Below are 12995 nucleotides of genomic sequence, written 5' to 3'. Positions count from 1 at the left end.
CCCTGGCATGCAAATCTAAAACTATTAAAACCTGATATGATGCCGTAAGTGGAAAATTCACACTTCGAAACTATTTCATTTACAAAATCATTTTAAAAGCATGATATAAGCTACCTTCCAGGATGCTTCTGGTTGCAGATGTTTCCAATACAAGATGCTCAGTCAGGGTCCTGGTTTTGTTTCTGTTGCTGTGATAAAGGGCTTATTTCAGCTACAGTTCCAGGTTCTTATTCCATCATTGTGGGGAAGGCAAATTGAGGACTTCACACAGCTAATCACATCACATCCACAGTCAGGAAGAGAGAGAAATAAATGCATACTTGCTTGTTTGTGCTCACTCACCAGGATCTCTTCTCCACACAGTTCAGGACCTAAGGAATGGCCCCACCCACAGTAGACTGGTTCCTCTATCAGTTGACTTAATGAAGACAATCCCTCACAGACACACCCACAGTCCAATATAGATAGTTCCTCATCAAGACTCTGCCCAGGTGATTCTGGGGTCTGTTGCGTTGACAATTAAAGTGAACCATTACAATCAGCATTATCAACTGAGGCTAAAACCCTTCCCTTACAACACTGCCCACACCAAACCCACTTGGGCCAGCTCTTGGGAATTTACTCATTAATAGTGTGCCATACACATAAGTAAAATTACATGAATTCTTGAAGACTGGCCTGAAGACTCCATCACCAGCTGCAGTTAAGTAAGTGCCCTGGACTTGATATTCCAGAGTGGCAGTTGTTAAAGGGAAGGTGCCATGCTGGATGAGCCCTGACTCCTCTTGAGCACTGAGTCTAAATGGCCTGCCCCAGCAGTTTCTGTAACATTATTAGAGTTGTTCATAGAGTTGAATGAGGCTGATATTCTTCCCATTTACTCTGAATTTTTTAAAAATATGTTTTGGTTTGAACTATTCTAAATTATTTGCAGAGAAATTATTTTTGATCCCCCCCCAACTTTCCAAAAGTGTTTCTTTATGCATTATTTTCTGTGGTTAAAAGCCCGGGCTAGAATGTGGCTCAGTAGTAGAACACTTGCTTAGCACAAGGGAGGCTCTAGGTTCCATCTTCAGCACCAGACAAATACACACACACACACACACACACACACACACACACACACACACACTCACTCACTCACTCATCTTCATCTGCTGGCCAAATTGTATCTATTGCTTCCCTAAAGGCCCTAAGTATTTAAACAAGCATCCTGGGATGTGGCAATCCAGCCTCTGGAATCCCATCTGAGAGAACTAAGTGCCACGTTCTCCAAGAGGCAGTTTAAAATGTTCCTGAACATGTAAAATGGAAAATATCCCAGATGTCCATTAACATAGACAATGAGGCAAGAGCCCTACAATGGAATACCAAACCACAATTAAAAGACAGGAACCACTGCTCTATCCAACAGTAGTCAGAACATGGAAGGAAAAACAGACACCAAAGATTCCATGTTGCCAGGCAATGGTGGCACACGCCTTTAATCCCAGCACTCGGGAGGCAGAAGCACACAGATTTCTGTGAGTTCCAGGCCAGCCTGGTCTACAGAGCAAGTTCCAGGACAGCCAGGGCTACACAGAGAAACCCTGTCTTGAGAAATAACACAACAAAAACAAAAAAAAAAGAGTCCATGCTGTGTGATTTCATATATATGAGGCTCAATACCAAGCACAGTCATGTCTTGAAGTAGAGAACTCCTTTATCTGGGTGATGGTTTGTTGAGCTAGACAATTAAAATTTTGTGCTTGCTGTGAGTGAATGTAATTAACTGTATAGGAAAGTTAAATGGAATGATTCAGTGTCAATCAAAACTAAAATTAATGATAAAATTAAATGTTTCAGAATGTGCAGTAATCAGGGGAGGACATGTGGTATGGTGTGTGTGTGTGTGTGTGTGTGTGTGTGTGTGTGTGTGTGTGTGTGTGTTGCTGGAACGTAACTGCATGCCAGTCAGCCCCAACCCAGCTCTTACTCTATGATTCCCTGAATCTGGTTCTATCCAAGCAAAGGCTTCAGATGACCAGCCACACCAGAGAGAGACCCAGGGATGAGAGAACCCCTATGGGTTATAAAGCCATAGTGTAAAGAAACGAGACTGGCCCACCAGGCATATCACAGAGAAAGTACTGATAAAGGGACAGAGAGCTGAAGAACAGGACATTTAGGTGAACCCAGGCAAAGTGTAACACTCTGAGTGGCTGGTGGAAGAAGAATAAGAGCCCTGCCCTAAATTATTTCTAGGGTTCTTTCTCTGTTTGATGTATTTGTCTACATAAATATATGTATTTCTCTATATTGAACAGATTTAAAAATATGTAAATGGGAGTTGGGATGTGTGTTTATGGGTGCAGTTGGTACATGCTAGGCAATGTCCTTTTGTTTCCCAGAGGTGAGGTGAGACTAGGTTCTCATCAGAGGCCACTGGGAACACAGTAGAAATGTTGCTAAATTGGTTTTGCCTGATCTTGAGTGGGTCCAAGCAAGCTAAGCACTGCAGAGTCCTGTGTGAGCCACTGAATATACATAGTCCATCATGATTGAAGTGTCTTGGATTGAGTCTGAAAACACACACACACACACACACACACACACACACACACACAGCAATTTTATATTATAGTTACAGATGATGACAGTCAGTGGCTTATAGTTGTTCAGTCTCTTGAATCAAAACTATGTCATTAAGGTATGGCTTTTCTAAATGGCTTACACTTCAAGATGGCTGAAATTAAAATGCAAGTTTTTATGTTTAAAATCAGTCTTAAAATGCCACCATCATTTTTTACTTAGAAGGTTTTTTTTAGAGCATTACTTTTTAACTTTTTGTTCTGGACATTTATGATTTGAGCCCAGGCCCCTTAATTCTGGGTGTAAATGTTGAAAGCATTTGGAAGATGCAGCTGTAGGACATAAAATGACTCTCAGAGCCAATCCTCAGGCAAAACTTTACACTCTTACAGCTGGAATGGGTGGTTCACAGCTGGAATCCCTGCACATGGGAAGCTGAAGTCAGAGGATTGCCAGACATTTGAGGCCCAGCCTCGGCTACATAGTGAGCTCCAGGCTGGCCTGAGCTACATGGAAGACCTTGTCTAAAACACCCAAACCATTCTTTGACAGTGTGGAGGTTTTACACCCAATGTCTTTACTGTAAGTAAGAGGGTTTTCCTAGGGATTCCTCTTCAGGTTTCCACTGATCACTGATTCTACACAGAAAAACAGAACAGAAAGAAGGCAGCAAATGAAGGCCCCAAACATTCAGGGAGTCATTGCCACAGTTGTTGGGAAGAGAATCAATAGTTTCCAGTTCTTTCTTAATTCCTGGAATCCATGCTTTTTAATTAATGAAGATTTTAAGAAAGCAAAGCAATGTTGGCTGGTTTGTGTGGAGGATGGAGGGCAAGGGGAGAGTGATGTGACATGGCACTGGGCACTCAGGAAGGTACCTCCCATGCTGTCATCAGTCCTCTGGACACATGGCTTCTGGACATTTTCCAACCCTCCTTGTGTTCCTGGACTGCCCTTAAGCATGAGAAGCTCTGAGAAAGTCTGGTACAGAGCTCCCTATCCCCCGGTGGCTTTGTCCTGTCCTTTCTGCCCCCCTCCCCTACTCTTTCTCTGGCATGCCCCCAGAGAGACCTTCAAGACCTTTATCCTGGCCAGCTGGCCAGCTTTGTTCTATTACTCAAAAAGAAAGAGGGATAAGCATAAGCAGAAAGTGACCAGATTTCTTTTTTAAATTCCAGAAATCTCGATGAGTCATTAATACATATAATTTATTCAGCAGTAATTCAGTAAAGTCCTATAAGGTAGCCCACGCTTAGAGACTTCCTTTTTTGCCCAAATGACCAACAGGACAGTCTGGTCACCCTCCTTCCAGATTCCAGCAGGATCAGATTCTAATGCCATATACAGATGCCTGCCCTGGGTACTGTAGTAAAACACACACACACACACACACACACACACACACACACACACACACACACACTTCAGGGATGCCATTCTAACTGACCAGGCTAAATTGACAGGAGTCACAATTCCAAAGTCCATTAACTTTATTCCTTGGAATCTGGGAGGCTCGAGCAAAGAAAACAAGTGTGTGTGTGCCATTCATCAGTTCCTGAGCCACCTCAAGGAATCACAAATTGCATTTGTGTGCTGGGGTCTTGGCACTTTAAGAAAGGTTCAAGGTGTGGTTGAACCAACTGTGGTGGTTCAAGGTGGGGTTGCCCTCCCTCCCCGCCTCAGCTTTGAGCACCGTTCAGTCTCCAGCCCACAGTCAAGGACAATCATGGACATCCGGCTTGACTATCATTTGCTCCAAGAGAATCATAGATCCTAGTTTCTAACAAACCAGGAAACATATGGGTCACTGAACTAGGGAAATAAAACTCTACAATCTTCAAAACATAAGAACCAGGTGCCTGTGGGAACTTGCTGAGCAACGGGAGGGTAAAGAAGGCGCACGCTGCAGAATGAAGCTGTGAATCACATTCATCTCCCCAGTCTGGCCACCCCTGGATGCTGATGTCATTATTAATTTTTCGTGCTGGGGATGAATGAAGCTCAGGGCCGCCCACACATAGTCAAGTGAAGTATTAAGCCACATCCCAGCCTGACAATGACACGTTTTAACTGTTGTCCTGCCGTAGAAATAGTAGAAGTGGGGTTTCCACTTGCATTTCTGTTTTGCTTTTCTTTGAGACATTTCACTGTTTAGCCCATGCAGGCCTCTAACTAAGGGTCTTACACCCTAAGTGTTGGGATTATAGTGATAAGCCACCATGCCCAGCTCACACTAGTTTGTAGCTGTCTCCCTCTAAACCAGGTTGACCTTAAACTCATGGCAGTCCCCCTGCCACTGCCTTCCAAGTGCTGAGATTACAAGCCTGAACCACTATGCTAAGCCCACACTTTCAACAGCTGAGCTGGTTGGTTTCTTCCTTGCAGAGATCTGATTTTTCTCTCCTAAAACCTAGAGAAAAACGGCTGGCTTGTACACAGTAGAAAATATGTGACTATTTTCCCATCAGAAAATGATCCCCGTTTTAGACAGACTGTAAAATGTTTCAACTGAATGCAAATTACATCATAGAGGTTCAGAATTTTTATATTCCCAAGGGAGCAAGAAAGGCATACTGTAACTAGGTATTTGTCCTTCCACTCTGCTGGCTAACTCTCTCCAGTTCCTCCCAAAGTCCAAAAGCTCAGCAATTGCTTCTGGTGACATCATTTTTGGAAAGACTAGGTGGCTTCATTGGGCAAAAAAAACTCCCATTTCATTTAGTAAGACTTACTTTTTCTCCACCCAGAAAAGGGAAGAAACTCAGTCAATCTCATATTAGCACAAACGCACCATCCTTTGTTTCAGAAATGCAAGGGTTACCCTGCATCAAGCAAAGTCCTGGCCTTCAGATTAAAAATTGGTCACTGGGCAAAACTGGCTTTTGCCTGGCTTTGTAGAAATAATGTTTAGACTGGGATTTTTCCCTTTGAGATTGTTGTGGTGAAGGGGATGGGGTGAAAACTATTTTGTGACATTGAAATTTCCTGGAACTCAAAATCTCAGTGTTTATAAACCAGGTTTGGAGCCAGGCATTGGTGGCGCATGCCTTTAATCCCAGCACTCGGGAGGCAGAGGCAGGTGGATCTCTGTGAGTTTGAGACCAGCCTGGTCTACAAGAGCTAGTTCCAGGACAGCCTCCAAAGCCACAGAGAAAGCTTGTCTTGTAAAACCAAATAAATAAATAAATAAATAAATAAACAAACCAGGTTTGGGCTGGCAAGATGGCTCAGTGGGTAAAGGTGCTTGCTGTCATGCCTGATGATGACCTGAGTTTGATCCTTGGGATTCACATGATGAAGGAGAGAACTGACTTCCAAAAACTGTCTTCTGACTTCCACAGGTGTGCCATTGTACACATGGACCCACTCCCCCAACCGCATCCACACTAAATAGATGTAATGCTAAATAAGTATATAAATAAGGCCTTGTGAGAGCTCGGCCTTGGTCAAGAGTTGGTGAAGCAGCATCTTCGGCTGGTTTTAAGGAGGTGTTTCAGTCAGCCAGTTCCTAAACTTTGCATTAGCATGATGACAGGACATCCCCAAGAAAAAGCTGTCTTTTCTGTGTCAAGGTTTGCACAAATATCTCTGACCTGCCTAGGTACCAGCTACCGCCTAAGTGAAACTTGTGGTCCCAGAAGCAGTACTTATGATTCTGAGTGACTGTTCTACCAACAATGACCAATTATAAAGAAAACTCTCCCCCAAGGAATTCACACCATAAAATATTTATTAAAAATTTAAAATGATTTTCTCCTGCTTTGGTTATTAAGAATCTTTGATTCCTCTCTGTTAATAGCAATTGCCAACAAAAATGTGACATTACTAACATCACGAGATGACAGACAGGTGACAGAAGACTAGATGGATGATGCTATGGATAAGATAGATGTACAGAAGACCAAACTTGACAGTTAGTTAACAAATTTTGGCTTTGCTAGCAGTTGAAAATTACACATGCTTAAACTTTTTTCATAAGTAATCAACATACAAATTCTCTTGAATTTGATAACTTAAAACATCGGCAGTGATTGGAGAGTTTGCTGAAGACTAGGAGAAAAAAAGACCCAGGAGTCATGTCTCCTTGGAGAGCTTTTCTCTGGATCCCATAGTTCCTGTCGCAGGAAAAACAGACCATTCCGATAACAGGAGTATAAAAAGCCTTCTGATTTGCAAAGTGGTTCGTGTCTGAGGTCCCCATTGTGGCTGACAACCTACACTGAGCATCTCCGCGGCACCTTTCTTGGCATTTTTTTACTGATCTACATCCACACATGGCTAATTCCCTGCCCTTGGTACTATTTAGACAGGGGGATTCTGAAACTGGGGCAGAACAAAACAAAGCCCCAGGCCACATCACATGGCAAGGTTAGAAGTAACTTGGAGCACAGCAGGTGACAGATAGCTCATGATTTCAATAAAGAAGCATCGAATTACTTCTCAGGGGCCACCATAGAGCCAGGAAGTAAAAAGGCTCCATCAAAAAGGGGTGAATGGCTTCAGTGCCACTCCACCCTAGAATTCTGAATGTCTTCTTTAGATGTGTACATTTCCTTTTCTTCTCTTTAATGTAGAAAAATCACTTTGTAATAAGATCTCAACACACGGTTATTTAAAAGACACACACACACACACACACACACACACACACACACACACACACACACAAAATAGCCTCCCCCCAAAAGCATAAAAATAGACAAACTATATCTTTTACAATGAAATTAAGACATGTCTCTGGAGGCTTGAGGCTGTTGACTAGTGTCTGAGTTCAAACTGGCTTCTTTTCATAATAATTATATTATTTACATCTCCTTTCAGCCTTGAACACTGATTTAAAAAACAGCCCAGGTAAAGGGGAGGTCACAGGTGTTCTCTTGTGCAGCTGAAACAAAAAGAAATAATGACACCACACAACCTCAGACTCTGGCAGCCGCACCTCAAGGGCACTTAGGGGCTCAAGCATTTGTCACATACTTGAGGACACAGGTGGCGACTCCAGGGGCTGTGTTTTTCCATTCTGAATCAGGAAACATTCGCAGAAACACTGCTCTGGAGATGTTCTCCAGCAAATGAAGTCATCGGGAAAACACTGATGAAAATACCACCAACTTGAGCAAACTTCTGGCCGTTTCGCTCAGTCTCATAAAAGTCTAATTGATGACCTGCAAGCTACACAGTCACTGCAGGGTACATCTTCTGTTCACTGTTAGTGTGGGCAAAGGAGGGCTGGACTTGTCTGTAGCCGGGCTGCAGGCCATCCATGAATGGGGGCACTGGCGTCATGGGCACAGAGTCATGTTGGACTGCGTACCCCACATATGGGGTGTGTAGGTACTGCCCTTGATGGGGTACGATCTGGGTGGCCTGCTGACAGTTAAGTACAGAGAAATTTGTGGGCATGTTGACGTACACATTGTTCATGGTTCCCTCGGGCAAGCAGCAGTTAGTCTGTGACCTTGTTGGGGGAGCCCGGGCGCCTGAGTTGGCACTGGAGCTGGAACTGGCAGCTGTGCTGGACTGCCGAGAGGATGACCCCCGGGAAGTGCTGGCACTGGGAATCATGGGGATAGTCTCCATCAGGCGGTTGCCCCCTGGGGCTCTGCTCTGCTGGGGGTCCTGCTTTGGCCTTAGACATCTGCAACAGCAGGCTGCTACAAGGGACCCGAGGATGATGAAGGCGACGAACACGGAGCCAACGATGAGAAATGGCACATAGATGGGGACTGGAGAAAGAACAGAAACATAGCATTATGGTTCACATAAGAACACCATAAAACCTGGTGATCGGCAAAGGCCAGGGACAGAAGTGCACAAACAGTGCACTCAGAAGCGAAGGTCACAGGTCACCAGTGCACAGGACACAGCTTCCATGGCCAACTGCTTTGGAAAGCGGCCAAGACCCTGCAGGCATGGCAAGCCCCTGGAAGCTAAACTACATAATCCCACTTAGAGTCCCCTAATACAACACCAGATGCCCTATCCAAGTTGGCAAAGTACAGGCTTGATCTAGATGATCCTACAATAGCCGAACAGCCTAAATGTAAGTCTCCCTTAGCAGGAAGCCACAGGGCCTAAATGGAAATGAATTTATACTTCTCTAAATCTTTCTCTTTTTTTCTTCTAGGAAATTTTGCACATCCCTTGACTTCTTTTTAACAAGTTTCTTTTCTTGTAGGCAGAACAATAAAAAAAAAAAAGTAACTTAGGTCAGATTATGAACTATTATCATTTCCAAAAAGGAAATAAGACATAGGTGGTCACAGAAGGGAAAACAAAAACAAAAACAAAAACAAAACTAACTAACTCTGGGGCAGTGAGATGGCTCAGCAGATAAAAACTCTTGCCACCAAGCCTAACTCCTCCAGAACCCACACAGTGGAAGGAAAGGGCCTTCTCCTAAGAGCCTGCCTTCTGTCTCCAAATGCATGCCAGCCACAGGACAAGCACACACACACACACACACACACACACACACACACACACACAGGATACAAGTAAAATAAAAATGTAATATTTAAAAAGTGCACAAATCTTAAAAACCTAGTTTACTAAGAGGGGAGAATAGAAAAATAGTTACCAGAGGCTGAGGAAGAGGGGAAAGAGGGGAGGATGGGAAGAGCCAGTGGGGATTGAGTTATTCTGAAAAATAAAACCATAAAATATCAATAAAAGCCTGTTAGTAAAGCCAGTAATGAACTTCATTTTAAAATTATCAAAACACAACCAAACACAAAAAAACCTTTCAGGAAGTTGACATGGTGGCTCACAGTTTTAACCTTGGCACTGGGGAAGCAGAAACAAGAAAACCATTTTGAGTTCAAGGCCAGCCTAGGCTACACAGTGAATCGGGCCAGCCTGGGCTATAAAGTGGGCTGTAAAGTGAGACTTTGTCTTCATGTATACTTTTAATTATATATTATATTATAAAATAAAATTTTAAAAATGTATGTGGGTGCTATAGGAATGGCAACTACACAGGGCTAGCAAGTCCTGTTAGCAAGTGGTCACACAGACTGTTCAGGACACAAGCAGGCAGGAAGAGCCTGTAAAACACCTCTGAGCCACTTCTGTGAAATTCTACCTACATCGAAGAGTCTTGCATTTTCTGCTGTGTTCCTGACTCTGTTCCCTTTGTTAGCAGGGATGGGAGTGGGTGGGAGGTGTTGGGAATTGAACTTGGGGTCTCATACACACTAAGGAAGCAGTCGGACACTGAGCCAAGACCGGCCCTCTCTAACGACTCCATTCCAACAGGGATTCACCGGTTCTGCCCACCTTGGCAAAGAAGCACAGGTGCTAGAACTTCTGATTGGGCAGCAAGGAGCCTACACCCCACACATTCTGGGAGTCATGCTGTTCACATATCACACAGAGTCACGGAGAAATAATGATTTAACAACTGAACATATTTCAAAGGTTCAGAACAAGTGGGCAGTGGACATTGCTGAGCAGATCCACTTCTACACTCGGGATCCCTTGGGCAGACCGGAAGGCTTGCTGCCATCTGCAGCCCAGCTGGCTCCCACAGCTGTACCGCTCTCATTACACCAGCATTGCAGGCCAAGTCCAGGACGGGTGCAGTGAAAGGCAAGCTTTTTCCTACACACACTATAAATATTTCATTCCCTAAATTAAGATACCAGCCCCCACATGTTATAAGAGGTAAACAAAAAATGAAAAAAAAAAACAACAACACAGATAAGTTTCACCTCCAATATGATAGCAAAAACTAGCTGAAGTCAGTCTCAGCCCACATAATGAGTTTTGGGGGAAAATAACTGTTCTCTTTCCAGGATTTTTAATTGGAAGTGTAAATAGCTATACAGTGGTAAAGAATGCAGAGCTACTGGGAGTCGTGTCCCGTTGTGTCTCCCCCCCTCCTTAATTGGGCATGGTGTCCTTCAGTGCAGAAGGGCTGTGAAAGGAGCAGGAGATTTAAAATAGGGGGGTGGGAGGGTGGGAGAAGAGTGAAGGGTGAAGGGTACCCATGACCAACACCACCAGTATGAGCAAACTGCTGCCTCCAGCTTTGGTCAATGCCATCCCAACTTTTTAGAAAGTATTAACAAGCCCAACTTAACAGACACCTTATTGTAGCCATCCGGCTCATTTCTCCAGGCTTTATTCCCAGACCACACACTGCAAAGCTGAGCTGGAGTTCAGACGGCACCTTCTCTAGAATTACCCTCAGTTCTCCTCTCTTCAGACTCAAGTCAGTGCAACAGTTGGAGCAGCAAACTTACAAAATGCTTGACTGCAAAAAGGGTACCACTGAAAAGGGCTGATAGGCGGGGAGACTGCACCGTCAACCAGAAACCACCTCTGCCAAGGCTCAAGGAATGCCACTCCTACGTGCTGGTAGCACTTACACACACACACACACACACACACACACACACACACACACACACACTGTCGATTAGGCAACCTCTCCACAGAGGGGAATGTGTCTCACAAGGAAATGCAATCTACTAGATTATTTGACAGACTCATTTTCAAAATCTGGCTTTGACTATTAAATAATCAAAGCCTCAGTGAGCAAAGTTGGGCACTGCTCCAATGTCACATCTATCAAGTCTGCCTAAGGAGACCAATCTAGATTCCTAGAGGCCTAGGTAGTCACCGGGAACTGTGCACTGGAAGAGACTAGATCCCTAGGACGTGGAAAGTTGTGTCGCCCACGGGAAGCTGTACCCCACCCCACTCCCGAGAGCTGCCTTCCCTCCGAGGACCCTTGGAGAGCCCCGGACAAGCCTTCTCCAGAGGGAGTGCACCCTTGCCATTTCCTTGGGTATTCCCAAGAAACTAAGCCCCATGGAAACTGGTGACACAGGGAGGGCAAGGACCCTGAACAGAAGTAACGTGTTTTGTCTCCAGTTTTTTGCCCCACTTCACCCAAAGTTATTGAGTAGAAAAAAAAAAAAATCCTCGGGCTTCTCCTTTCCTAAAATCTCCAAGCATCCGGGTCCCTGTTGCCCAGGCAAAGCAACCGCCCTCCTTTTTTGCACCTGGTCGCTGATACCCTACCTGCCGAGCTGTCTGGGCCTTCTCTGTCTGTCCGGCCTGGTTCCCCCACACCCTGCTGGCGGTCGTTGTCGCAGCCTCCTTGGTCCAGGCGCGCCTCGGCGCTGGAGCAGCAGTAGCGCAGCGCACAGCTGCCGCAGCAGATGGTGGCATCGCCGCCGTCGAAGCGCTCGGGGCACTGGAAGCCGATGCGCCAGACGCCCTGCGCGTCCAGCCAGCCATGGCAGTACTCGCCGCTGGCCCGCGCCCCCGCCGCCAGCAGCGCGGCCAGCAGCAGCTGCAGCAGCGACGCGCGGTGCCCAGAAGAGGTGGCGGGTGAGCCGCGTCTGCCCCACATGGCACTGCCCTGGGATGTCTCTGGAGGACGTAGATCTCCTCAAGAAGTTATGGCTCGGCGACGCCAGGGACCTTCCTTGAGGGCCACTCCCCTCTGCCGCGACACCCAGGTTGCAGAGCCAAGGTCTAGGTCATCCCTCCTTGCTAGTAAGCCGGTCTCGGCTAGACTCGGCCTTCACAGGGGCATCACGGAAGGAATGTTCCTGGAGGCTTGGCGTGAGATCCGATCTTCCCTGTGCATCCCCGAGGGGACGCCCGCTGCCGACCGGGAGCCAGGCCGCCGCGGGAGCGTAGCAACCGCAGGGTCCCGCGCGGGTGGGGCGCGTCTCCCCCTCTATTCACCTCCGGAGCGAGAAGCAGCCAAAGAAGCGGGCAGTGTGAGCAGAGCTCCCGGCGGCAAGTGCAGCGGCCGGCCGCGCTCTAGCTCTGCGACTCCGGGCTCGATCCTCCTCATGGCTCTGGGACGCTGCGAGTGTCCGTACCTCCCCTGCAGTCCCGGAGCCCGCCCGGCTGGCGGCGGCCGCGGCTGCTGCTGGGCGCGGGGCCAGCGGGCTGCCCGCCCCGGCTCCTGCTGCAGGCTCGCGTCCTGTCTCCTTCTTCTCCCTGTCGCTAGTGCGCCCGGGACAGTGCGCTCCGGTGGGAGCCGCCCACGGAAGTTTCAGTCCCTCGGGCTACGGGAGCGGAGGAACGCGCGGCCGCCCCACGTCGGCCCTGCACGGCCCCAACCCAGCGCCGACTGCCGAGCTGCGCGCTGCGCTCCCCTCTTAAGAGGGGCTGGCGGCTCCCCCGCGCGCATGCGTGCTGCGAGGGCTTCCCTCCGCCTTGGGACGCCAGGGGACACCCGTAGCCCTTCACTTTCCTACACCAAAGGTGTGGCGGTGGCCAGGCAGCGGTGCGAGTGAACTGAACAGACGCGTGGGGAAACGCGTGTTAAGTCTGCCTCGCTTTGGGAAGCACAAGTAAAGCAGGGAGTGCTGAAGCAAAAGTTCAATACGAATCTTCAACATTGTCAGTTACTCTGACAACCCTTCACAGGATAGTCAGTAATTACTTTCCGTGTT

The 12995-nt window shown here is 46.9% G+C and overlaps 1 protein-coding gene across 1 annotated transcript; it reads right to left on the bottom strand.

Moving 5' to 3' along the window:
- Positions 1 to 6293: 6293 nt before the first annotated feature.
- Shisa2 (shisa family member 2) lies at positions 6294 to 12419 on the bottom strand. Its single transcript, XM_027390420.2, has 2 exons — positions 11602 to 12419; positions 6294 to 8297 (listed from the first exon to the last, which is right to left on the bottom strand). Exons 1-2 carry the CDS (start codon positions 11933 to 11935, stop codon positions 7744 to 7746), a joined length of 888 nt encoding a protein of 295 aa, XP_027246221.1. The 5' UTR covers positions 11936 to 12419; the 3' UTR covers positions 6294 to 7743.
- Between the last annotated feature and the right edge of the window lie 576 nt (positions 12420 to 12995).

The sequence above is a fragment of the Cricetulus griseus genome, assembly GCF_003668045.3.
Source record: "Cricetulus griseus strain 17A/GY chromosome 1 unlocalized genomic scaffold, alternate assembly CriGri-PICRH-1.0 chr1_1, whole genome shotgun sequence".
NCBI lineage: Eukaryota > Metazoa > Chordata > Mammalia > Rodentia > Cricetidae > Cricetulus > Cricetulus griseus.
This window is presented reverse-complemented; position numbering and strand designations above follow the sequence as displayed.